This window comes from Cinclus cinclus, chromosome Z (assembly GCF_963662255.1).
Source record: "Cinclus cinclus chromosome Z, bCinCin1.1, whole genome shotgun sequence".
Taxonomy (NCBI): domain Eukaryota; kingdom Metazoa; phylum Chordata; class Aves; order Passeriformes; family Cinclidae; genus Cinclus; species Cinclus cinclus.
Genome location: NC_085084.1, coordinates 51,278,007 through 51,305,813, shown reverse-complemented (window position 1 = coordinate 51,305,813; position 27,807 = coordinate 51,278,007). Strand labels below are relative to the sequence as shown.

The window sequence follows — 27,807 nt, the reverse complement described above, 5'->3', positions numbered from 1 at the left end:
CAATAAGGTTATTGAACTGATACTAAAATCTGGGAAGTTTAAAACGCCGATGTGCATGTATGTGTGTATATATATATACACACATGTGGTATATGTGTATATATTAACACACACATACAGATGATATCATACATGTATTTATTTAACTGTATAACATATTATTTTTCTTTTCAAAGAAAAGGTTTTAATTTAGCAGTTGTAAAAAAAACCAAACTACATCAGAAAAATCCCCACAACGAATTAAGCAGATCATACACTATATGAACAAACAAAAATGTTATGCAGAAAGTTTTATGGTAGAAATGAGTCACACACTGGCAGCAGAAGAGTGTTGAAAACCAAAGTAATAAATAGCTCCAAATTAAGAATTTTCTACAACATTTTCTTTAAAGACAGGACCAGTATTCTTTTTTTATCATGAGCTCCTGCAGACACCCTCACTCCTATACATATTTAATTTTGCAACATTTAAATGGGCACGAGAATGGAGACTGCAAGAGTTGCCAGATTCAGGACAGTATAGCTAACATTTTTTGTGAAAAGTCTTATTGGTTTATTCACTGAGGCTAGACAGCAAGTCGTATGAACCTATTTGGTGCACTTTTTAACCGTGGTCAGCATCCATAAGTGGATAGAATCAAGGACCTGCAGTCCAACTTGCTGTGGTTGACAGGAAATGAAATATAGGACCACTGCTTGGTCACCAAGTTTGTATCTTGCCTCCTGGAACTGCAGAGGTGGAATCAAGACTGTAGTGTTTTAATGGAGTAAAGAAAGATAGCAAGAAGTGACATTTTAATATGAATAAGGTTACTAGGCTTGTGAAAGTACTGCATCAAAAGAGCACACAAGGGACCCCACTACTTGCAATATCTGGCAGTGTCACTCAGTGACTCATTGACTTTAGGTTACATGTATGCAATAATAAATAGATCAGTTATGTAGTAAGGCAGTGTGTTGAACATGCATTCATCTTGTGGACTCAAACACCACAGAGAGAGATACATGATATCATACACATTCATTAAGAACAATTATCTTTTTTTTTCCTGTGTTTGTTTTTCAAGGCTATCCAGGCAAACTCTTCCAGAGCATTTTCTTCTTGAGAAGAGTGGTCCTCTGAGTCCGGTCACTTCTTCTCTCTTATCAAGAGACTGGCTTTAAGGAAAAATAAAAGCTGAAGAGGTTTTTGGGTTTTTTTTCCCCTCCATTTTGGTCACATCATTCCGCATATGTCATTCAAAGAACAGTTTTGGACGCAGCCATATGCCGAATCCTCAGGAGGTTCCAGATGTTTCCAGATAACTCTGTAGTTTACGGACTGTGGTTTTGTCCAGTGAACAAAGATCAAAGTCAAAGGTTGTATTTGTGATATGAAAGTGTCCAGTTTCTTCTATAAGATTTACTATCTGAAAAAAAGAAAAGATGCAGTTGGAAATTCCAGAAGTTTTACACGGCCACTGTAAGTATAAACAAGTACCATATGAAAGGCCTAACATGAGTCAAATTGCCCCAATACTTGCAGATTTAACCATAATCCTTATCATTAATTTCCTTCCTGACATGCATTATTGTCCAGATTACAGTACCTTGGGGTTTTTTTTTTGTATCATCATCAATCATAATGTCAGCATATCCATCTGCTGTTCCAGCAAACATTAGCATTGACAATATATTTTTCAAATGTTTGAAGAAAAATGGTTTATTTTCTAATTCAGTTTAAAAAAATGGGAAGGAGGGGGCAACATTATATCCTTAAGCTCAAACAAATAATTAAAAAAATCCCAGGTAGATCTCTGGAATATTTATTATGTGCATAGCTGCTAAGAAGGTTACATTTGGAAATAAATGGCATAAGCCTTCTGCAAGTGAGAAAAACAAACAAAAAAAATCCTTAGAGAGTCCAATCCCTATTAAAAAAAAATATATATACACAAGAGGTCTTACATGAACTGTTAGTTCGCACACTAACAGTCACTTTTTTAGTAACAGAGTTAAATCTTTTTTTTTTTTAATCCAAATCAACCATGGAAGGACTCCCAGCAATGTCATAACATCACTTAGGTTGTGGGGGCTTCATCCTTGGAGATATTACAAAGTCATGTGACACAATCCCAGGCAACTTGCTCTACATGTCCCTGTGACCTACAGAGATTCCTTCCAACCTTAACCACTCCACAATTCTGTGAAATCAACAGTAGATAACCAACTTGTGCCTTTCCGCAGTTGTATAATTTTTAGTCTCTAGACTGTAGTCTGTATTTTTTAAGAGTGGTCATACTTAACACAGAATTGCTGCAAAAAATAACTCCAGGTATGTTAAGTTCCAGAATGCACACCTACCTCAACAAAAATATTGACCATCTTGAAAAGCCGAAGCATTATTTGTCAGAGAGGGTAACACAATGCCAACACATGGTTGCCATAAATATCTTAGGTGTTGTTTCATTCCAGGAGACAGACATGCCAAGAGCACAGAGAAAGGCACCCCACCCTGAAGCAGCCTCCGGGTAGCTCATGGACTGACAAAACAACACTGCTCTTCTCAATCCTTCCAACCACCCCTCCTGCAGCATTCAGGCTATACTCCAAAACCTGTCTGCAACCTCCAATTTGAAACCCATTTAATTCTGGGGCTTCCACATACACCCCCACTGAGGCACTACTGCAAGATATTCCTTGACTGTTTTATTACTCTGACTGCAATTCCTTTTCCACAGCTGGAGGAGATAAGATGTATGCACAGATGGGTTACACAATGTACCTTAAAAAGACAAATCTGGTAAGAATAACCAACATTCACAACTAAATATTTTGTAGATTTCCACTCTCCATGTCATTACAGATATTTTTTTCTTCTCAGACCAAAGAAGTACAAACTGTGTTGATGATAAATGAAATATGAAATGCGTACTGTCAGGCATTGAATGACACAGCCCAGGACAGATTAAATAAAATGGATACAAGATAAAATAATAAAAGGAAAATGTTTATTACAATAAAAATCTCCCTTTTCAATATCTCTTTATTGTCAAAGGTGGGAAAAAATAAAAATAATATTGTTTAATTTGGTTTGAAGCTGTGCAAAATTCTGAAAGTACCTGGAAAAAATCCTGCTTTTACTAACACATAATTTAAATCTGTACCTCTTGCTTTCAACTTCTTTTCCATACAGGAATTTTTAATCTAAAATTACTAACTTCACTCGTCTGCTTGTTGATTCACAGATTCTTGTAACACTTTTCCATCTCCTACTGTTCTGCAATTGATATGAGGAAAAAATAATCCAGTGGGAAAAAAACTGATTGTTACCAGAAGCAAACTTTGATATGCATTATTATGCTCATTTTTGGCACTCTCTTGATTGCCATCTCTCATCTAAGAGAGAAGCAAAGGTAAGTAGTCAATCCAGCCTCCTTTTGTAGAGGTTGGAATCTAATCTTGGGCTTGCTATCTGAATATCCATGAATATCCACTGTCAGACACATAAATGGCTGCACAATAATTTTACAGAAGCAGAGGCCAGGAAAATGCATTGAACAGTTCTGTCTATTGCTTCCTTGTGTTACTATGGAAGAATACCATCCCGAGTAATCCATACTGCAACATACTTGATTTTAGAAACAAAGATTATGTGAAAGTGTTAACACATGTATTTTTAAATAGCAGTGCATATTTTAAGAAATGGATAAGGACTTCTATTGATCAAGTTCTGCTTTGGGCTTTTAACTCTAGGTCAAGAGAAACAAACATTTTAAACATATCCCTCATCCAGCCCCCAAGAGATACAGTCACTATGTCTGGGCACCTGGCAAATGGCTAAAATGAACCCCAAAGACTTTAATGGATGTACAAAAATGTATCAAGATAAACCCAGACAGCTCAATGAAAAACACCTGCCTGTGTGCCAGTCAATGAGGAATTCATGACTTACAGTATTAGCACATACATCCTTGTGCTATACAGAAATTCTTAAAAAAGAATAAAAGGTTGAGATTAGTTGCTAGGAAGTCTGACAGTTCCAACATTAAAAACATAGCATTAAAATGTTTTACTCTGAGAGCTCAGGCTGCAAAGAACAAAAATATCCCATTTGTTCCTGCTGTATAAGCTTTGCTTTTCTGCTGTAAATTAAGTCTCTGTTTACATAATGTCTCTCCAGCTCAGTTTCATCATTATCCATCATAGTATAACTATTTATCAGCCTTTAAACAAGCAAATGAGTGTGTTTGTATAAGGAAGCCAAAGTGCAACTAATGACAGTCATTTTTCAATTTATGGAGGGTTTTAGGCCATGTGATAGTTTCCAGACCTCCAAGCTGCCCCTGGCAGAAAACTGTAAGAAGATAGTTGCCATCTGAAGTTTAGCAAGATCAGAACATGAACAATGTAATTTTCAGCCATGCTGCATACTCTCAATTTCTTCCTTATGCCTGTGCTGCCTAATGCACTGGCTTTCAGATTTTTTACCAGCTGAAGATACAACTTCTGATACCTCAAAATAAGATACAAAGTCTTACCGGAAATGTTGCTGCCTTTCCTGGAGTCATGCTAACATTTTCTACACAAAAAAGGCAGAGCTAGAAACACTGCTTTAGCAGGCCAAATTTGAATATATTGGACATGCAGCATTAACACCTGATTACAGACTCCATTAAAAAAAAAAAAAAGAAAAACAAACATGCCTCATTGCTGTAAATTTCTTAGAATGAAAGATGTGGTAGAGGAATTTGTTTGCAAATGTAATTTCAGACCAACCTCTCTCTTGCCATGGTCCAATATTCATTTAAAAACTGCTCACAGGACTAATTTCTTGGTCCAATAAATGTTCTTCACATGTCTTCTCCCTCTCAGGCAATTATATGTTTGCAAGAAGCACCTAACATCAGAATTATTCTACTATGTGTCTGGGCACTTGCAGTATCACATCTCTCCTGTCTTCTCTCTTTCTCAGCTTCCTCTAAGGAAGTATCTCAAAGAGAATGTCTCTCTTGGGAAAGAGCCACATTCACAGATACATTTTTCTCATTTCCAATTTGGCTGCATTCCTGTTTGCTGTCATGCCTATGGACATGGTAACAACTGAGATTGGAAAAAAAAAAAAAAAGAAAATCCTTTTCATGTCCCTCAGTGTAAGTTTAAAAAGCCTGTGCTTTTACACTATATCAATGCCCCCATTGTTCTTTTGCAAGTCCCTTCTCTGAAGATTCCCTCAGTCTCTGTGCAAGAGACTTACCTGCCCTAACATAAACTAACAAGACGGCAGCTGCCATTCAGGAACATGTGACTCCATCACCATTTCACTTCAACACCAACACCTCTAAAACTCTTGCAGCTGTTTACAATTTTCTGTTGCCTATTTTTGCATTTGATCCTTATCCTCATGCAGTAACCACAATCCCATTATGCAGTTTCACACCTTGCTGTTCTCACCTTTGTACTTCCTACAATCTATATGTATTTCTTAGCCTAGAAGTTTCACAATAATTTCTAGAAACTCCCTCAGCATTGTATCTTTTTGCACTTTTCTGAGCACACCAGGAGTATTTTTCATTAACTACATAGCTGCAAAGCAGTAACGACATTTAAGATGGGATGGCAGATTATTTTTAATGTACAGAAGCACTGATTCTCTGCAAGTTATCCATTCAGTATTGGGAAGATATTTCTGTAAATGGATAAAATCATGTGAATTTACAAGTTGCAGAATACTAAGGGATTAAAGGCTTTAAAAAGTAAGATGTGTTTTGTTTTACAGCAGCATAGACCATCCACTATTGCAGACAGGATAATAGGTAAGTAAATTGGCTCTTCCACTGACTCCTGGAAGACTTCTGTAGCCAGTATTATGCTCTTTCCAGCAGAACTGAACCACTGTCCCAGCCTGGCCATAAATCCAGCTTTCACTGGGGCTGTACCAACAGCCTGCAAATGCTCTGAAACAGGGAAAACAATCTGCAAGAACAACTTCCCCCAGCAAGGAAACACTAGCTCCACATCAACCAAACTTTCATAATGTAAATAATAATGTATGAGTAATCATGGATTACAGCATTAAAATATTCACTCTTAATCAAAGTTGAGCCAAAATTCATGAATGCTTTGGTTTGATAAACTGTCTCAAGAGAAAAAAAAGGTCTTGTTTAAAATGCACAAGAATATACTACTCTTTTTCATTTACTCAGAATAGGATACTCTAAATTTCCAGCTTAGTTATGTTTCTTTTCACATGATTTTTCTTTATATTAGTAACTTCCCACAAAGCTCACTATAACAGTACTCCAATATTACAATTAACACAATTTAGCAGACAAACCCATTATAATGAAGATATTTCTTCATTACTAAACAAATGCTGCCAGTGAGAAAGAGAATGAGGGGTTCAACTTGAAGCACTTAATCTGAAAATATTTCTTACGATGACTGAGTAATTCAAATGGGAAAAGATTTTGCTAGTCCCAGCCCCTGCTCAGAGCAGGTTCAATTGTGGAGCCAGATCTGGCTGCTTCAGGCTTACCCTGTCAGGATTTCAAAAGCTCTAGACCACCATCATGGGAAAAAAAACCAAAAAAGGTTTATTGCTTGGTTTTATATTTGCTCTGCACAAAACACTTAAGTTTTCTTTTTCAAAATTCGACATGAAGCCATGTAAGCCCTGTGGTCTGCAGACTGTCAAAAGAGCCCCACAGTGAAGGCTGAGCTCATGGCCTAACTGCCCAGGCTGGGACAGCGGCTCAGTTCTGCAGTGGTAACAGCTGTACTGGTCACCAGTGTGTATACCACTTGGAAGCTATGCCTTGGACAGATGGGGAAGTCAACGCTCAGGAAGCAGATACAGGGTGGAAATTTACAATGCAGTGGCTTTTCCAGATTCGATTTTAACATGAACTCTTCAAGAATCAATGAATAATGTGAAGTGGACAGGGTGTTGCAATTCCAATATTTTAGCCTCCTGCAAAATAATTTCCCGATGTAGATAAAAATTTGGCTCTGCCACCATTCTGAAAGCATGCTTTGGTTCCCTTTGTAGGAAAAGGAAACTTGGGAGGCAACAGTACATTAAATATCAATGGTAACTGTTGAGGGTTAGTTCTCTCCCTTTTCCCTCTGTGGAATTTTCCCCATTGTCATGCTAAGATACCTGTTGACTGGGCCCTGGTGACAAGGGGGAGGGGACGGGAGGGAAGAGGGGAACCCCGCGAGATTCGAACAGCCAGAAGAGGAAGTGGAAGGCTGGGCCTCGGCCCATTTTGCCCGTGGAGTTCGGACGAGAAGGACGATCGCCGCCGGTGTCCCATCCCTGCCATCCCAGCATCGGGAAACCACCATCGGACCCTGCCCGGCTGTCTTCTCGCTGTGAACTACCACCATCCAGCACTCTACTGAGCACCAGGACCCACACCGTGAGCGGAGAGCTCTCTCTCCATCTCTCTCTCCCCCTGGGACAGCGCTGCCATCACCCCCAGCCCTCCTGCAGCTCTGCGGGACCCGCCCGCCCCCAGCACTGGGAACTGCAGCTCAGGGAAAAGGTGCCTGCAGCCAGAAAGGGACTGGGACTGAGTTACTGTTCTGTTTGTGGGTAATTTCATAGCTGTTGTTGTTCTTGTTTGTCTTGTTAGATATACTAGTAAAGAACTGTTATTCCTACTCCCATATCTTTGCCTGAGAGCTCTCTTAATTCCAAAATTATAATAATCGGAAGAATCACATTTTTTTTTTCAGTCCAAAGGGAAGCTTCTGCTTCCCTTAGCAAACACCTGTCTTTCAAACCAGGACAGATTTTGGCCACCCAACGTGGGGCCCAAGGGCATTGAGAGAAAAGGGTGAAAAAGGAATAACAGTTCTTGAGTTACCTCAGCTTTGTGTTAGGTGGCATCATGTTGTCCAGCTTACCGTGGTTTGGGCTCCATGTGGCCACAGCTTTATCTCTCCCATTTGCTATCCCTTACTTGAACATGGGTCCTATAACTCAGGCTGCTGTAACTATTATCCAGTTCCTTTTGTGGGCTGATAACGTGAGAAATTCATGGATTTTTAACTTCCTCTGGAAGGTGGGCACATGGATTTGGAGCTATCACACTCTAACTGTATGTTTTTGGGGCTACTTTAATAATGGTACATACTGTGAGGATATGACACCAGGGAAAATTTTGTCCCAACCCCTTACACAGTTTTTTGGGTCTGCTCCACCAGCTTTTGAGGGGTTCAAATCTCTTCTAAGCAGTAATGATATCATACAGTGGCTGACATTGCTAATAGGCCTTGTAAACCTGTTCTATTTAACATTCCGAGATGAGGGGAGATTGACTTGGATGACAGCCCTGATACGTCCCCCAAGGAATAGGGATCCTGCCCCAGAGCCTGGCCCTGCCCCAGAGCCTGGCTCTGCCCCAGAGACTAAGGATTCTGCCCCAGAGACTAAGGATTCTGCCCCAGAGGTTAAGGATGTTGCCCCTGAGCCTGATTCTGCCCCAGAGCTCACCTCAGAAAGGAACCATCCAGAGTGGGTGGGGTTTCTAGTGAAGGAGATGGGCCAAATGCTGAAGGAGTACCTTTCCCCAGCTCTTGAGAAACTCTCCCTCTGCCTTAAAGAGGGCGAACCTGATGGTGCAGCAGTGGAACCCACAGATGTTACATCTCTCCAGGCTCCAGCTGAACTGCAAGGGCACTCACAGCCAGCAGCAGTTGCCCCCGTGGAAACTAGAAAGTCTAAAGTGAAAACAAAGCACCTAGATAATAATGATCAGAAAGCAGGGCCCTCACAACCAGCAGGGGAGCCAGAGATTGAGATCGTCACAGAGTCCCTGTCATACGAGAGTCTCCGTAATCTGCGTAAAGATGTTGTACGAAGGGGCCGTGAGGCTTTTACAAGGTGGTTACTGCGGGTCTGGGACCTTATGGGTACAGGTGTGCAGCTGGATGGTACTGAGGCAAGGAATTTGGCACCCCTGACCCAGGACTCAGGTGTGGATCACATATTGGTAAGGGAACGAGGCCCCCTTTCCCTCTGGGAGCGGCTTTTAATGAGTGTAAGAGAGAGGTTTGTCCATAGAGAGAGAATGCAGGAGCACCACCATAGAATGCGCTGGAAGACCACTGAGGAGGGGATTGAACAGCTGAGAGAAGTGGCAGTACTGGAGATACTCTTTGGGAGGGGTGGACAACATGACAATGACCCCGACAAGGTCAGGTGCACAGGGCAGATGTTGTGGAATCTGGCACACCTGGGGCCATCTCAATACACCACATTCATTGCAGCCATTAATGCTGACACCAACCACGAGACAGTGGGTTCTGTTGCCAATAAGCTCAGAAATTTTGAGAGTATAATGAATGGCCCAATGCAGGCTCAGGTCTCTGCCGTGATTAGGGAACTCAGAGAGGAGTTCAAGGAGGAGATAAGAGGGGTGAGGGAGGAGATGAGGAAGGTCAATGCAGCACCAGTGCGAGTCACAGATCCCAGAGTTAGAGCCCAACGCCCCCCAGCTAGGGATAGAGGGTACACCCCACGAGCTGACCTGTGGTTCTTTCTGCGTGACCATGGGGAAGACATGAGGAGGTGGGATGGGAAACCCACTTCTGCCCTGGCAGTGCGGGTGCGTCAACTCAGGGAGGGAAACACTAACCAAAGGAGCTCCACTAAAGTGAAGGTAGCCTCAACTTCCCATAACCAAGATGCAGGGTATTACAAAAGGGAGGATGATTTGTCAGATCCCCTTGAGGGAACCTCCAACATGTATGCCCAGGAAGGAAATAATAACCAGTGCTAGAGGGGCCCTGCCTCTAGCCAGGGAGAGGCACGGGAAAACCGGGTCTTTTGGACGGTGTGGATCCCATGGCCTGGCACATCAGAGCCACAAAAACATAGGGCATTAGTTGACACTGGTTCACAGTGCACCCTAATACCATCAGAACATGTGGGGGAAGAGCCTGTTTCTATTGCTGGGGTGACAGGGGGATCACAGGAATTGACTTTGCTGGAGGCTGAGGTGAGCCTGACTGGGAAGGAGTGGCAGAAGCATCCAATTGTGACTGGCCCAGAGGTACCGTGTATTCTAGGCATAGACTTCCTGAGGAATGGCTATTACAAAGACCCAAAGGGACTCAGGTGGGCTTTTGGAATAGCTGCTGTAGAGGCGGAAAACATTAAGCAATTGAACACCTTGCTTGGACTGTCAGAGAACCTGTCTGTAGTGGGACTCCTGAAGGTGAAGGAGCAGCAAGTGCCAATTGCCACCTCCACAGTGCACCACCGGCAGTACAGGACAAATCGAGATGCCGTGATCCCCATCCACAAGATGATCCGTGAGCTGGAGGGCCAAGGGGTGGTCAGCAAAACCCACTCACCCTTCACCAGCCCCATCTGGCCTGTGCGCAAGTCTGACGGAGAATGGAGATTGACTGTGGACTATGGTGCATTGAATGAAGTGACTCCACCGCTGAGCGCTGCCGTGCCGGACATGCTGGAACTCCAGTACGAGCTGGAGTCCAAGGCAGCAAAGTGGTACGCCACCATTGACATTGCCAATGCATTTTTCTCCATTCCTCTGGCAGCAGAGTGCAGGCCTCAGTTTGCTTTCACCTGGAGGGGCGTGCAGTACACCTGGAACCGACTGCCCCAGGGGTGGAAACACAGCCCCACCATCTGCCATGGACTGATCCAGGCTGCACTGGAAAAGGGTGAAGCTCCAGAACATCTGCAATACATTGATGACATCACTGTGTGGGGGAACATGGCAATGGAAGTATTTGAGAAAGGAGAAAAGATCATTCAGATTCTGCTGGGAGCCGGTTTTGCCATCAAGAGGAGCAAAGTCAAAGGTCCTGCCCGAGAGATCCAGTTCCTGGGAGTAAAGTGGCAAGACGGGCGGCTCCAAATCCCCACTGAGGTCGTCAATAAGATCACCGTGATGTCTCCACCAACCAACAAGAAGGAAACACAAGCTTTCCTAGGTGCCATAGGCTTTTGGAGAATGCACATTCCTGAGTACAGCCAGATCATGAGCCCTCTCTACCTGGTCACCCGGAAGAAGAACGAATTCCACTGGGGCCCTGAGCAGCAGCAAGCCTTTGCCCAGATCAAGCAGGAGATCGCTCATGCTGTAGCCCTCGGCCCAGTCAGGACGGGACCAGAGGTGAAGAATGTGCTCTACTCTGCAGCCGGGAACAAGGGCTTGTCCTGGAGCCTTTGGCAGAAGGTACCTGGTGAGACCCGAGGCCGACCTCTGGGATTCTGGAGCCGAAGTTACAGAGGGTCTGAAGCCAACTACACCCCAACAGAGAGGGAGATCTTGGCTGCTTATGAAGGAGTTCAAGCTGCCTCAGAGGTGATTGGCACAGAAGCACAGCTCCTCCTGGCACCCCGACTACCAGTGCTGGGGTGGATGTTTAAAGGGAAGGTCCCCTCTACCCACCACGCCACCGATGCCACATGGAGCAAGTGGATTGCCCTCATCACACAGTGCGCCCGTATCGGAAACCCAAATCGCCCTGGGATTTTGGAAATAATTACAAACTGGCCAGAAGGTGAAAATTTTGGTCTTGCCGATGAAGAGGAGCAAGAACAAGTGACCCGGGCTGATGAAGCCCCGCCATACAACCAACTGCCAGCAGATGAAACTCGTTACGCTCTTTTCACTGACGGTTCCTGTCGCATCGTGGGGATGAACCGGAAGTGGAAAGCAGCCGTATGGAGCCCCACACGACAGGTTGCACAAGCTACTGAAGGAGAAGGTGGATCAAGTCAACTGGCTGAACTCAAAGCCGTTCAGCTGGCCCTGGACATTGCTGAAAGAGAAAAGTGGCCAAAGCTTTACCTTTACACTGATTCATGGATGGTAGCCAATGCTCTGTGGGGCTGGCTGGAAAGATGGAAAAAAGCTAACTGGCAACGTAGGGGAAAACCAATCTGGGCTGCTGATGAGTGGAAAGACATTGCCAGTCGGGTAGAGAAGCTACCCGTAAAGGTCCGTCATGTAGATGCCCATGTCCCCAAGAGTCGGGCTAATGAGGAGCACCAACACAATGAGCAAGTAGATCAGGCTGCAAGGATAGAGGTGTCACAGATAGACTTAGTCTGGCAACACAAGGGAGAATTGTTCCTGGCTCGATGGGCCCACGATGCCTCAGGTCACCAAGACAGAGATGCTACCTATAAGTGGGCACGAGACCGAGGGGTGGATCTCACCATGGACAGTATTTCCCAGGTTATCCATGACTGTGAGACGTGTGCTGCCATCAAGCAAGCCAAGCGAGTGAAGCCCCTCTGGTATGGGGGGCGGTGGTCCAAATATAAGTATGGGGAGGCCTGGCAGATTGACTACATCACACTGCCTCAGACACACCAAGGCAAGCGCTACGTGTTGACCATGGTGGAAGCCACCACTGGATGGTTGGAGACCTACCCTGTGCCTCACGCCACTGCCTGCAACACCCTCCTGGGCCTGGAAAAGCAAGTCCTTTGGAGACATGGTACCCCTGAGAGAATTGAGTCAGACAATGGGACTCATTTCAAGAATAGCCTCATAAACACCTGGGCCAGAGAACACGGCATCGAGTGGGTGTACCACATTCCTTATCACGCACCAGCGGCTGGGAAAGTGGAACGGTGCAATGGGCTGCTTAAAACCACCTTGAAGGCACTGGGTGGGGGGACTTTCAAAAACTGGGAGATGAATCTACCAAAGGCCACATGGTTAGTGAACACCCGAGGTTCCACTAATCGAGCAGGCCCTGCCCAGTCTGAGCCCTTGAGAACACCAGATGGGGACAAGGTTCCAGTGGTGCATATGAGAGGTATGCTAGGAAAAACTGTTTGGGTGAACCCTGCCTCCAGCAAAGACAATCCAATTCGGGGGATGGTTTTTGCTCAAGGGCCAGGGTGTACCTGGTGGATCATGCAAAGGGATGGAAAGACCAGATGCATACCCCAAGGAGACCTTGTTTTAGGGTGAACTACCTACAATACTGTGCCTGTATCTGTAACTGTATGGATGTCTATAATTTGAAGATTTTAATTTGATTTGGCATGATGGTAGGGGAAAATTCGGGATGGATAACGTTGAGGGTTAGTTCTCTCCCTTTTTCCCTCTGTGGAATTTTCCCCATTGTCATGCTAAGATACCTGTTGACTGGGCCCTGGTGACAAGGGGGAGGGGACGGGAGGGAAGAGGGGAACCCCGCGAGATTCAAACAGCCAGAAGAGGAAGCGGAAGGCTGGGCCTCGGCCCATTTTCCCCCGCGGAGTTTGGACGAGAAGGACGATCGCTGCCTCTGTCCCATCCCTGCCATCCCCAGCGTCGGGAAACCACCATCGGACCCTGCCCTGCTGTCTTCTCGCTGTGAACTACCACCATCCAGCACTCTGCTGAGCACCAGGACCCACACCGTGAGCAGAGAGCTCTCTCCATCTCTCTCTCCCCCGGGACAGCGCTGCCATCACCCCCAGCCCTCCTGCGGCTCTGCAGGACCTGCCCGCCCCCAGCACCGGGAACTGCAACTCAGGGAAAAGGTGCCTGCAGCCAAAAAACACTGGGACTGAGTCACTGTTCTGTTTGTGGGTAATTTCATAGCTGTTGTTGTTCTTGTTTGTCGTGTTAGATACACTAGTAAAGAACTGTTATTCCTACCCCCATATCTTTGCCTGAGAGCTCTCTTAATTCCAAAATTATAATAATCTGAGGAATCACATTTTTTTTTTTCAGTCCAAGGGGAAGCTTCTGCTTTCCTTGGCAAACACCTGTCTTTCAAACTAAGACAGTAACCAACATGCATCACTGTGTATTATAGGACAAAATCTGACAAAGCCCAATATTCATCTTTAATGTAGAATATCCTTAACCAAGATTTTCCTTTTCAATAATGTCTCAATAGTTTTCTCATCTTTACTCGCAATATGGAGCCTGAACTAACAAAGTGGTTAATGCTGGAGCTTGCAAAATATTGTTAACACACTTAGTCAAGAAATTCGATAAGTGACTGCAATCATTAGAACTGGCAAAAATTTTCCTCTTTACACCATCTCTAAAACTGGGATATAGTTGTGCTAAATGTATTAAAACCATCTGTGCTACGATTGCATCTACTTTGTTGACAGTGCTTACTGTTTAATCTTCACAATTTGCAGCCCAATAGTTCCTGAGAATACCACCCAAAACCAAGAATACTTTCTTTGCTCTTACTATTGCATAACCTTTCAATAAATTTGGAGCCTTTTTGGTTTGGACACTTTCAGAAAAATCAACAAATATGTTTTTCTACAAAGTGGACTTTGCATTGCATTCTATGTTTTCTGCTTACCATATGAAAACACCTTGTTTTTTCAAGGTTTCTTAATTGCTTCTGAGACAAGGCTGGTCATTTTCAAGAAAGAAGCAACAAGAGTTTTATCAAGACACAGTGCACAGATACATCCATTCTCCCATCCTGCTTTCATAATTACTGATACAGTATTGTAAGAAACATAACAACTGGTGAAAAATTTATCTCAGACATTTTTGGTGTGTTTAAAAAAATTGTCATTTAGAGAGACAACACAGTTACACACTTCATTAAGTTTTACAAGCTGCAGTGTAAGATGTAATGGACTTCTATGGACTATACAGGCTTGAAGGCTATTAAAATTGATAGCATAGTTTTTAACCTATAACTGATGACTGATTACGGAGTTTTAAATGAAAGAAAAAAAAAAAAATATGACTTCAGAATTTCACAATGAGTACACTCTGATAGTGCATGAGAATGCTTCTCACCTGCTGCAGTACATGTCTCTCTCTCAATGTCATTAATCTTCTGTGGAGCTCTACTAGTTCATCAAGATATGCCTAGAAACAAATTCCCCCCAAAAAACAACCTGTTAATTAAGCTGTAGCAATATAATTAATAAACTTCAGATATCTTCAAAACCAGTACAAATAGAAATCTTGTTTTAAATCTTGGAATCATATAATATCCTGAGCTGGAAGAGACACAGAGGGATCACTGAGCAAAATTCTGGCTCTGCACAGGACAATGCCAAGGGTCATAGCATGTGCCTGAGAGTGTTGTCCATTCTCTGAGTTTCTTGAACTCTGTCAGGCTGGTGTTTGCTGGTGATCACATTTCAGGGCCTGGCCACCCTCTGGGTGAAGAACCTTTTCCTAATATCCAACGTCTCCTGACTCAGCTTCAGGCCATGTCCTCAAGTCCTGACACTGGTCACCATGAAGAAGAGATCAATGCCTGCCCCTCCTATTCCTCTCAGGAGATCTTTCCTCCATCCATGAGTTCACCCCCTACAGCCTCTCTTCTAAAGCCTGGACAGACCAAATGACCTCAGCAGTTCCTTGTAAACCTTCCCCTTTAGGCCCTTTCCCCATCTTTCCAGCCCCCCTTTGGATGCTCTCCAATAGCTTCAAATCCTTCTTAGAGTACAGCATTCAAAACTGCACACAGGACTTGAGATAAGACCAAACTCTTCTTTGAGGTGTATTTTTTTTATTAATAGTCTGGCATTCTCTTCCTTAATACAAGACAAATATAAATGGCTGTGTTTTTTAAGATATTCCACACTGACAGAAATCTTCGTATGTGATCATTTGCTGTAGAAGATAATCTTTGTATCTCAACTATGCCAAAAAGCATCAAAAGACTGGGGATGCCAAAACAGCATCTTTAGAAAACATATCCCATCTTTCTACATAAGAACCAAACCCAAATACTCAAAATCAAATCAAACTTTTTCTCTAGAGTTATGTAATTGTTTCTTTTGTGTAAACAGGGAGCTATAAGGAAAGAAAGACTAAACAAGATTAAGCCATAGGTAAATTCCAGTGATTCTTCCCTGGGATGTCAAGCATGTCCCACCTCTCCACCTTATTATCAACTTTCTTTTTCAGCCTGAACCATCAAAAACTTTTTTTTTTTTTTTTTGGTTGTAAGCAGAAAGAGATATGGCACTCAACCTAAACAATCAAAACACAAACCAAAATATCAGAGCACAAAAATCTAGGTGCTGCAATTCCATCTTTTGCCTCATGTTACCACAAAATTGATACTAACACCAGCAATATAAAAGCTTCCAGAGAAACATGTCCATAGTGGGCAACTGTGCTACATTCACTCATAGAAGGATTGAGAGTTCTTGCCCACAACCAGTAGACAGATTTTAAATCAAACTATCTCAGTGTTAAATGGCGACAGTTGCTTTATATAGTTTTAGTTAGCATGCTAAATCACACCGTCACTTCCCAATGCACAGCCTTCAGAAAAGATTCTGGAAAATAGACGATTTTTTTATCCCCTAACTGATTGATTTGCAGGCTAGGAATACATCTCTGAACCCTCTACATTTCATTCCACTGTAAAGCACAATACAAACTCATGATAGACATTAGATAAAATAAATAGATGGAAGATTCCCAACAGGCAAAATTTGCCACATCACCTGATTGAAAAGAAGGTAAAAAATCCAAAATGTGAGAGATGTTAGAAGAATTACAGAAAGAAAACAGAGAAAGATCTGCACTTAAAGGAAACCAAAGCAAAGATGTACTAAGATTTTCATTCTGTAACAAAGATTGGCATTTGGTAAGCACATCACTATCATATTTGGGAGTAGTTTATTGCTACCTCATTGTTATTTACCTTATCACAATCCCCATTCTTCATTTGTTTATCTGTTTTGTTTTGCTTTATTGGCGTTTTCACTTCTAAAATCTGGAAAAGAAAGAAAATCCTGTAAAAATTAAATGCATCACTGGATACAACTGTATATGGAAAATTTTCTGCTGTTAATAACACAAACTCACAACTGAGCTTTTCATTTTTTAATCCATACACCTTACTCATATTTTTCAGAACAAAAAGTAACTTACAGCAGAAAATGCTGAGGTACTGGAATGAGGTGGTTGTGATATTATTAAGCCTTAAAAGAAGGAATTTTATGTCATTTAAAGCCTTCTCAACATTTTTTTTCCTTATCTTTCACATGCTGGTAGGATAAGAGGTGATTTGGCAGATACAAAATGATGCTGAGGGTCTCTCTAGTGCCTTCGAAATGTCACATTACAACTTTATTTTTCTGTTCTGTTTTTTTCCCCCCTCAATACTATCCCTTTGACAACACAGGTTTTCAAACAGTCCTTGAAATGAGTTATAACTGAAAAAGAAAGTGATTGACAGTAATTTCTTTTGCACTTATATGGTACCCTTCCTTCAATGCCACTCACACCCATTTTATTTTCACTGATACAAGCCAAAGTTGCTTCATCTGATAATGAAACAGATCCAAGAAGAGTGCATCAAGAAGAAGCAGGACACCATGCTTGATTTGAAACTTTTAGGACTAAAGGCAGAAGTATTTGGGGGGAAAAGAACTGTTGATTGTTCTTTCAGTTTTTTCCACAGAGAAAACATTTTTGAAGTTAAAAGAAAAGTCACCATGTAATTCCTAACCGAGATAGAATTTAACCAGTTCTGAAAAACATCAAAGAAAACTAAGTAAACACAGATAATGGGAGATTATGTTTCACATTTCATGGTAAGTAAGACTAACATCACTAGCACAATTAACTCCAAAACCATATCCAACAGCCACAACACAGGATAAAACTTGGTAATTAAAACAAGGAAATAAAGTGTGTAAGAACAGGTCTACAAGCCTACTGACATTTTCCCCAACACCCTTTCTCGTTTCTCCTTCCCTTGGTATAAATTATTAAATTGCATATGTCCTCCCTACAGGCTGACCAGCATCTTAAAGATACACCTGGCAGACAGCTCTTCCCCTATCTAGTGAAAGTGACTGCAGATCTGAGTTCACCTTACTTGATTTACTTAGCCAAGAGTGTTGCATGTTCAGAATCAAAACAAACATTTTTTAAGAATAATTTTAGTAGTTCTGTTCAACACCCTCTAGGGTTACTGCTGTGTAGGCCAGTAGCAGAAAATTTTTGTCTTGGAAATAACCCCCACCCAGCCAACAAAAAAACAGGCCTTTAATCATGGGTTCACTTTTTAGAAGCATTTATTGTTCTCACAGGAAGAAAATTATTGTTTTCAAATAGAACCTTGCCAAAAATACAGTATATTTGAAAAAGCATCTTCCTTACAGTGCTCTTGATATGCAGTTGAAATTTAACATCTTAAGCACTCTATAGATGAGATACAAAACTAATCATGTCTGAGGAAGCTAATACAAATACAAACTCTGTCTTAGCTCTTCAGTTCTATGAAGGAACTTGGTTAACACAAACCTGATTTCATCCTGGAAAGCAGCACTAAATCACCAAGAAGAGATATCAAATGTGGCTATAGTCCACACAATTTGAATTCTCACAGTGCTTCCTGAAGTTTCCAATTTTCAGCTCTATTATAAAATTTAGCTCAATTACAGAAATTAAGGAAGTTATGTAAAGGTATTTTAGCCAACACATAGCTATTGTTTGGGGTGTCTAAATGTGGAGATAGACCTTCTACTACATCACCAACATGCAAAGGAACACAGAAGATGTGACTGAGTGGGCTGCTGATATTGAGACTTACAATTACTTAACAATTGCTTTGGCTCTTTAGAAACCAGTCTTCATTAAACAACAAGCCATAGACCGATTTTTTATTTTCCTTGTGCTGTTGTGGTCAGTAAATGCAATATTCTTCACCCCTACAGACAGCTTTTTAACCTCAAGACTAACTCATAAAAACTTGTAATTTTTGTATAGACAACTTAGAAGAGCCTACAGTGGTAGAAAATAAAAACTATTTTCTGGACATGGAATTACCTTTTCTCTGTGCACAAAGTACTTCCTAGTTTGTGGGGTTTTTTTTCCCCACAGTGTGTTTGAGCTTAGCTAGCTTGAATAATAATATTTATTCATTAAATAATTCTGTATTATAGCTTGTATTGAAATTCTTAATAGAAAAACAAGGGCAAGTAAATAATCTGCCAGATAATTGAAGCAATTACAGAGAAGAAAGATAGAAAAGACCCACCCATGAAACTCACCCTTTAAATCACAAACCTGTGTTAGTGCACGTAGATGCTATTTTAACTGTATCATACCTGTAAGTAGCCATTTAGTGCCAGTATGTGTCCTAACAGCTTTGTGTATGATTCAACTGACACTGGGAATGAATCCTGCCTCCTTAAAATAACTGAAAAATCATGTCTTTTATTTTGTAAAAAATGTAAGTTTTTATACTTAAGTTTATATTTAGAGAGTCTTACTTAATGGGGGTGAGGTACTGCCCAAAAGCTAATTCTCATTTGTCCCTGGAGCATTTTCCTTTCTTTTCTTTGAAAAGCTGAACTACCCTAGGTTGCTACCTCAGAAATAACAACCATGTCAGCTCTCACAAATCTGGAACAAGTACTCTGATGCAAAATATAAATTATTTGGCCTTCTACTGCAGTAAAAAAATACTGTATCTTTCCAGATAAACACTGCTGGGGGAGAGGAGAAGAGACAAATCAATAAAGTTTTGAGTTTGATGTTAACTGTGCCTACTGCTAATACAAAACCAAACTGCATTTTTTTACCTGGCTGCTGCTGGTTTTCAGTACAGGTGGTGCTGGATCATGGCGCAGTGGTGAGGAAGCTGAGCTGCTATCACTATCACTGCCATCACTCAGACTAACCCTGTGGAAACAAGAGAGCCACAGCATTACACCTGCAGACAAAGGGCTGTCAAGTGGGGTGAGCCAGCCTTGGACTTTGAGGTAGGGACTTAAAATGAACAATCCCTTGCAAAGCAGGCTATTATTCATCAAGGTCACATGGAAGAGAGGCATCTGAGCAGGGCTGCACTCTGACAAAAACTCTGCAGCACAAAGAAGGAGGCTGCCTGTCTGCACTCAGCTGAGACAAAGTTAACAGCAGCTAACATTACAGAAATGGTTGAACACCTACAAAATTGAACTGCTTCTCCCTATCTCAGATCACAGCTATGTCAAAGGAGGAAGCTGGTCTTTAGGGATACTTTTCTGCTGTTATAAAAGCTGTCCAAACAGCTGTATTTCCCACCTGAATACATGTTTTACTGAAAATTTCCTTGTTTATTCTCAAAAGTAACACACTTTTTCCTGATTAAAATTTAAAAACTTAGCATCTCAGGAGAGGTCACATAAAAAGGCCAGTTCCTAGTCAGTTTCACCCTTCATTTACTTAGGAACAACAGGGAGTATTTTTTTGTTGGAAAAAACCCCATTAGTTATTTGGGATAAAAAGAAGTAGAGAAACAATAGCCTTAAAGTTCCATTAAAAAAACATAACAAAATCTCCACACTTAGAGACAAGCTGAGCTTGAAACAATCCTTTACACAATTACTGACACCAGCAAGTTCTCAAACAGAAAGTAATCTTGGTCTTTTCCTCCTGGATTCTAGCTGCTAAAGTACACCAGGGAAGCAGCTGACATTCATTAAAGTCTTCCTATTATCTTCCCATTCAAGCAGTAGCTGACACTGGCACTCAAGTGCTGTCCACTAACAGGAAAACCCTCTGAATTACATAAAGAGCCTAATATAAAGAGTGTTTGAGAGAGGCAGTTTCAGGTCTTCCATAACTTTGAACACCATTTGGATGGAGCTTCAAGCTGCATGACCACCAGATGAATTTTGGAATGCCTTCTGAAGGTTGCAGCAAGGATGCAGAAGCTTCTTTTAAAAATAAAAAAAAAAATAAAATTTCTATGACAGATGCTTGATTTACCTTTTGATGCACTTTTATGTATTATCTACTGCATGCAACACAGAGTTTACTTGAAATTCAAATTTCATTGATTAACTTTAATTTAACAAGTTAATAATCGGAAACTAGTAAGCAAAGAAGTCTTGTGGCTATGTACAGAATACAACATACAGAATTCAACAGCTGAAGGATAATTTTCTCTAATTTAGGTCAGGGAGTAATTGTAACTCCACAAGTCACAATGGCATGAAATCAAGTAAAGTCAAACAAATAAGGATCATCATAACCATATTTATTAGTACAGGACAAGTTTGTATCAGAAATGGCTGTGTTACTGTTTAAAAGGGGCTCTTTTATGTGCAGATGCTTTAGAAAGAGTGAATTTTCTGCCCATTTGCTACTTATTACTCTGAGAACATCAAACCTCACCTTCACTACCTGTTTTTTTGGTCAGTAGGCCACTTGCAAACGTGAGACACTCACCTTCGGCTCCTGCCTCCCCCTCGTGTATTTACAGGTTGTTCCAACTCAGAATCATTGTCCTTCTCATCTGCTTCATCTGATTCACCTTCATTATCATCTGAATGCAGATCTTTCATTATGGTCCTCAAGGGACCTGAAACAACAGAGACAATAAAACACAATGAAGTTTACCTCCCAGTGTTTTGGGCAATTTACCCAGCTTTAAAAACTATCTTCCCCACACAGTGTTGAGAAAGGAGAGTCTTAAACAAATAAGAGAGAGTATTAAACAAATGAACTAACACACTGTGGGATTATACTGCAGGGACCTGTCTATGTTTTAGTGAACCTTTATTCACATGAGCAACTCAATCAGCTTCAACAGACTTACTTACTACAATGATGTGACCCACATGTGCAAGTGTTAGAACAATTTGCACCCTGGACGACAGTGGATATAAGTAAACTACTGTGATGACAGGAGAGATTGACATGAAATATATGCATTGAAATGAAACATATGCTTGCTAAAAGCAAACTTCTTTTGTATTGCTGGGGTTTAGTATTTTTTGCTTTCTCATTATATGTGATTAGAGATCTACAGGGATATATTGATCAGTGTCAGTATATTTGTTAGGTTAATCCATGTATGAGAAGTTGGTTCTAACAAATTACTCTGACTAAATTGTCCTGTACAAGGCAGTCACATTTTCTTCTCGGTTTTTATGTATTTCAACTTCAGCTGTTCCCATTTTTTCAGGGTCAGTTTCAAGTGGAGTAAGTACTTCACCCATATTGATAAGTACAAAGTGCATCAATACCACCCAACACCACATTATCACTTTTCCTGAATTAACAAGAAGGTACAAAGCTTGACTTGCTCACAAAACTGCATTAAATTCAGTTTGGGTTTTGATTTTCACTCTTTTTGCTCTAAGAGACAGTGACAGAAAGAGGAATATGTTTGATAGATTTAGGAAGTGTAACACTACAGCTACTCAAAATAAGAATGGGCAAAAGCAGATAGAAAAGGGAAGAAAATAAAATGTCCTTGTGACACAGGTCATTGAACTATGAAGTTCAGCCCACCTAAGACATGAAGCAGCAATTGAAAGCACCAGTGATGGCTGTAGGAATAGCAACTACTATTATGGCTGTAATTCCTTCAGCCCAAGAAACACAGTACTAACATGAACACAGTGAGCCTGAGACAAAGCTTTCAACTCTCTATTTGCTAATGGGGAAACAGAGTCAAGGAGTGTCCTCCCTGGTCACTGCCAGCAGAGAAGGTAGACATTTGTCACTGAGTGCCATACTCATAATAGGGTTATGAGTATGACTGTGTTCCCTTCATTGGGGGGAACAGTTTTACAGACTGTTCCAGAAACAGCAAAGTTCAGGCCATAGGCATTTTGACTGGTTTTGTGCAAGTGACTTCAAAGCTGTTGTTTGGAATGATTTATCACCAAGGCTGCCCTAGAACTTTTGTAAATTGGCACCGTTTGGACAGGTTCAGAGAAATGACCCTTTTCTCTGTTTTCACACCCTAGGAAAGCAAACCAGATGGTGCTGATGGGCAAATTCCTGGTTGACCAGACATCTGTATAGGTGACAGCATGGAAGTGTTTCTTGTCCATGCACCCACAGTTGATACGTAGAAGCAGCTCAGCTGTGCTCCATTTTTTGTCCCTGTTTCGTCTCAGGCAGACAATGCTCAGTTGCAAATGCTCTTGTAGTCTGACTGAATAACTTACCATCTGACCCTTGAAGGAGGGAAAGGGCTTCTACAGGAGCAGGAATAAAAAGAAACTTGGACTCCTCAGATACACCCATCACTGACAGCCCCATAAGCACTGGACAACCTGTTATTCAAACAAGTTCTCACTCAGCATGTCTGGGAGTCTGAAAAGCACATTGCTAGCTAACTTTCCAACAGACTTTTCTACCAATCAGCAAAACAGTAATTTTTAGGTCTTTTTTTTTCCTAGCATGAATAGCAATTTTTGGCTCCTTGGTAACACTTACTCTGAAATTCCCTAACAGCCTTTTAAAAAGTTCGAGAAGTTGTTACCTCCTGAGATACCAGAATAGTTAAAGAGAAATTGAAGATTAGGAATTGCCCATGATCAAGTTTTCTTGGTAAGGAAACTGATACATATCAAAGCAAGCCCCAAGGTCAGAGGAACTTGAGGAACCTCAGGTTAGCTCGCTGCTCATGCAAAAAGAGGTGAGAAAAGTTCATGCTGTGGTTTTTTGACACCTGAGTGAGCACTGGAGTCTAAATGCAACCGAAAAAGAGCAACAGTCCTAGCAAGTAAATTCCAGTTAAGGGAAAAAACATGGCTTCTGACCAGAGCACATCATACAGAGTGAACATGCCATGGTATGCCTGGTGTTCCACACCTTTGATATCCAAATTGATTGCCTGGGCAATGAACACGCTTAGTTAATTGGAGTTTTTGGAGCTCCCAGAAGGAAGCAGGAACCACTATTTACCATGGCAAAAAAAGAGAAGATGTATATACCATTTTCACTTCAGAGCTGTTCACATTGGAGGAAAAATCTCCCATCTATTCTAAAGAAGGTATAAAGAACTGAAAGACAATCTGTGATACGACTTATATATCATCCAGAAAAGATGGATGGGACCAGTCTGCTCAGAAGAAACTACTAAGTCAACAAGTAGCAAAGATAACAGATGCAGAAGCAGATATCCAAGTCTTTTGGCCTGTAATGGACAGTTCACACCAATAAGGTTTTTGTGAGAACAAAAATGGTGGTTCAGCAGGAAGTGTATCTGTTTATTCTCAGGTAAATATCAACTGTCTGAAGCCAGTCATTACTACAGTTGACTTCAGCCCTTGCCTTCTTTCACACAGAGTAACACTGCCAGAAAACATCAGAAAATCAGTACCAGTCACCTACAGAAAGGCAGTAGGACAGACATGCATCACATGACAATCTATCTAAAATCAGGGTGCCTGAGGCACTAATGTATTGTCAAAACCTTAAATCAAGTCTACCATTGAGGAATATAAACAGCTAAAACAAACAATTTTATTTAGTCAAAGACTGCTTTTATAATGCTCCTTATCCAAAGAATAAAACAAAAGCTCATTAAGAATGTATCAGTTGTACAATCTTATAAACCAGGGAAAGAAGCCAACCAGGAACTAAGTAGTTTAATAGATCATAGAGAATGAATATCAACTTATTTACTGAAAACATGCCTTGGCAAAGCCTCCAGGAAGAAAAAATGTGCTCTTTATTGAGTTTCAAGTAAACTGAAAGTATTAGCCAGAAAACCAAAATGCAAACTTAAAAGTCTAATCATCATCCTTCCCTGCCATATATTTGAAGGAAAAACTGTGTACTCTTAAAACTTCCCAGTAGTACAGGATGATCGCAGCCTTTGAAAGGGTCTGCATAAACACATCTGGGTTTCTGTTGGCTCCCCATGGGAAACCACACTCTTCCAGGGCTTCAGATGGAGCCAGGTGCCATGCTACCTAACCCTGCAGAAGGACAACTCAGAAACACAAGCTCTTTTGGTTTTAGCCTCTGTTAAGTGACTGGCATGTATTTAGTCATTCAAAATAACCAATACTCACACCCTTCTCAGATTCACAGTTTCTTTCTGTCCTTTTATTTTTGCCCTTACAGCCACATTTGAAAACAAGCTGCAGAAAAGTCTCTAAATCAAAACTGTGGCCAGTTCAGACAGTGAAACAGAAGAAAAGAGGTAATGAGATGCCACAAGTTCTGTTTTTATTGTCCCCTTCATTTCACACATTCCTTTCAATTACTTTTCCTTTACTGGTACCTTGTTGTCTGTTGTTTTGAGATGGTGTGAAACTGGAGCTGGAACTGGAGCTGGAACTGGCAGGACTGGGCTGTTCAGACTTAAAAGAAAAAAAAAAGAAAATAAATAAATAACATTTTAAGAGACTTTTTTTTTTGCCTAGAAAAACTCTTATGGTTAGTTACTGCCTAAAGCATTCTGTCAAAAAAAAAAAAAAAAAAAAAAACAACAATGAACTCTGGGGCTAAATAACACTCAAATGCCTTAATTCCAGGTGTCAGTGAGGCAAAAATTGTGGAAATCACTATTGCACTCACCGTACATACACACTACTACATCATGTCTAGTTCTCTACTAAAGCCTAACAAGAAGTTTCCAATGACTTGTTTGAAAGATTATACAACATGAGAGCCTAAATGAGTTTATAATAGACCTAAGGCATCTCTGTCATTGTCATACTGGAGATGCAATGTTTTTCAAATTAGCAATGACATTGTGGAATTGAAAAACAAAGACCTGAGCAGACCACATTAAATGCCAGAAAACCTCAGACAGTTTTCTTTCATCTCCCTTAGAAAATAAGTCTTAATAGAGGGATTCAAATTAACTATTAGGCTAGTACTGAAATTCTGCTAATCCTAACGTTTTCCATATGTACCAAAACTCTTCAGATTGTAAATGTGATTGAACCAGAAGGTATACTTGGTTACAAAGAGAAGTTATCTAGAATTTACCAATTACAAAAGAGAACTGAACAGCTTAACCAAGGTTATTAAAACCAGTGTATATTCTTTAACTAACAGTTCTACAGATATTTTTTCCTACTGTTGTTTAAGATGTGTGAATTTCAATTTAATTTAATGAGGAAGTCCTGTTGCTTTATCGAAAAATTCTGTATATTTTGCACTCTACTATTTTGCTCTTCAGTACTGAAGAGTCTTGCTTCCTGCTGCCAGGTTGCATGACTCCATATACTTTTTGGCTGATTCCTAGTGGTACATCTTTGCACACTCATCTGTGTACATGAGACAAAGTATGAATCTGGTATGTGGGCAGAGGGGATGCTAACAGGGAACACAAAACAAGAAGAGGCCATACAGAAGGAAGAGTGAAAATTGGATTAGTAAATAATGATCTACTGTTGAAAAGAAAACCAGCTTACACTTTAAATTTTATACAACTGAGTTATCATGATATGTTATCCAGACTAACAAACATTTTCTGACTTTCCTTGCCTCATGATTAAGACAGAACTAAATTGTTCTCAAAAATGACAGCAGAAATAGCCTGTCATTAAAACAGTTTTCACGCACACAGGCTACCTAAGCCTAACAGTTGCTTTTTCTCCATAAATCAATCTATTGTTGCTCTTCATAATGGAGTAGGCAGATTTACGGCCTTTTGTTGCCTTTTCTCACGATGAGAGATGCCTATTTGGGCAATGGAATGCTCGAGAAAAACACCATTAACATCTGCTCTCCTTAAATCAACACCAGCTCCAGTTCTCACAGACACACAGTCAAAATACAAACTCTGTACCTGATTGCATGGGTGCACGCCACTTATATACAACTGAATCAATCCTGTGCAACAGAGCCCAACCCAACCAACAACACTGAAGTGGTAGCCACTTCAGAGTACCAAGAGAGATTCTTACATGGTCCACAGCATCAGACCTTTTTGAAACACACTGCAGCATCACTTGATACTGCTCTGAAAATCAAGCATTTTTAAAAAAAAATTCTTTTCCTTCCTGAGTTTTCGTAAAACCTTACAAGATTTTTAGTTGTAAAATAACCAGGATATTATGAAAGACTGCAGTGATGAAGAACAAGTGTCCATCCAAACTTTAAAGGTATCAGCAAACTAAGCTCAGTTGTCTAGCTTCAGGCTACTTTTAAATATCCATCATTTTATCCACCAATTTATGCTTCTTGCAGCAAAACTAGTAGCTGAGAACTGGTTTCTGCAGATTTCCATTAACTGTATTTTTCTGTTATTAATTTCAACATGAACTTCAACTTAAGTCCATTCCCTCAAAAAAACTACAACCACCAAAAGACAGTCATATTGGACTTTCAAAAAAAAAATGACACAGGCGCAGAGACTATTTCACTGCTAAAAATTCACTAGTTTATTTTTGCTTGAATTAAATGCTTGAAATAAATTCTTGCTTGAAATAAAAAAGGGGGAAAGGCCTAGTCTCATTCTCTTTGTAAGGCATGAAAATACCAGTGAAAGTGCTCTGCATAAAAATTTCCTCCCAGCATTAACTAATTGGGTCAATGTCACAGGAACAAATGGCTATAAATACATACAAAGTTGTATCTTTTCCTGGCAAGAATTTTGCTCTACTTAAGCAAGATCATTTTGAGAACTCAAACCACAGAAAGTCTTTAGAAAACACATACAGTCATCCATACATATATAAACAAGGTTCCTAATAACTTTTGAAATTATTTACTTTGTTTCCTTGAACAGCTCTATGGGCAGATTTATTCCAAGAAATACAGTTTAGCATAAATATTTAAACTGCTAAGTATTGGAAATGAAACCTTTATTTTTTGACAGAGAAATTTGGGTGAGAGCGCACCCAGAGGAAACAGTTGCTTTTAACCTAAGAATTAATGTTATTAACAGAAAAGATTTGCCTCTTCAGAAGGAACTAAAAATGCACCTTCAATATATTAATATGGATTAGTGCCAACAGCACCCATGCTTCTGGTTAACAGAGGGTGTCTTTAGTCACTCAAGCAATGCTTTTTGACAGTTTTACAGATTCTTATCCCAAGGACTTAGGTATTTATGGCTTTACACACTAGCGTTTTCTGCTCTTGTACACTGGTTCCTAATCACAAGATATTTATTTTTTATTGG

At 40.8% G+C, this 27,807-nt stretch overlaps 1 protein-coding gene across 1 annotated transcript in view; it reads right to left on the bottom strand.

Annotated features, from left to right (window-relative positions):
* Positions 1-1,277: 1,277 nt before the first annotated feature.
* Positions 1,278-27,807, bottom strand: part of MLLT3 (MLLT3 super elongation complex subunit) — a 126,391-nt gene continuing 99,861 nt past the window's right edge. Inside the window, exons 7-12 of the mRNA XM_062513047.1 lie at positions 24,952-25,030; positions 21,150-21,282; positions 19,517-19,616; positions 16,624-16,695; positions 14,751-14,822; positions 1,278-1,409 (exon numbers count right to left, since the gene is read on the bottom strand). Of these exons, the coding sequence (XP_062369031.1) occupies positions 1,278-1,409; positions 14,751-14,822; positions 16,624-16,695; positions 19,517-19,616; positions 21,150-21,282; positions 24,952-25,030 (588 nt within the window). The remainder of the gene's footprint in view (positions 1,410-14,750; positions 14,823-16,623; positions 16,696-19,516; positions 19,617-21,149; positions 21,283-24,951; positions 25,031-27,807) is intronic.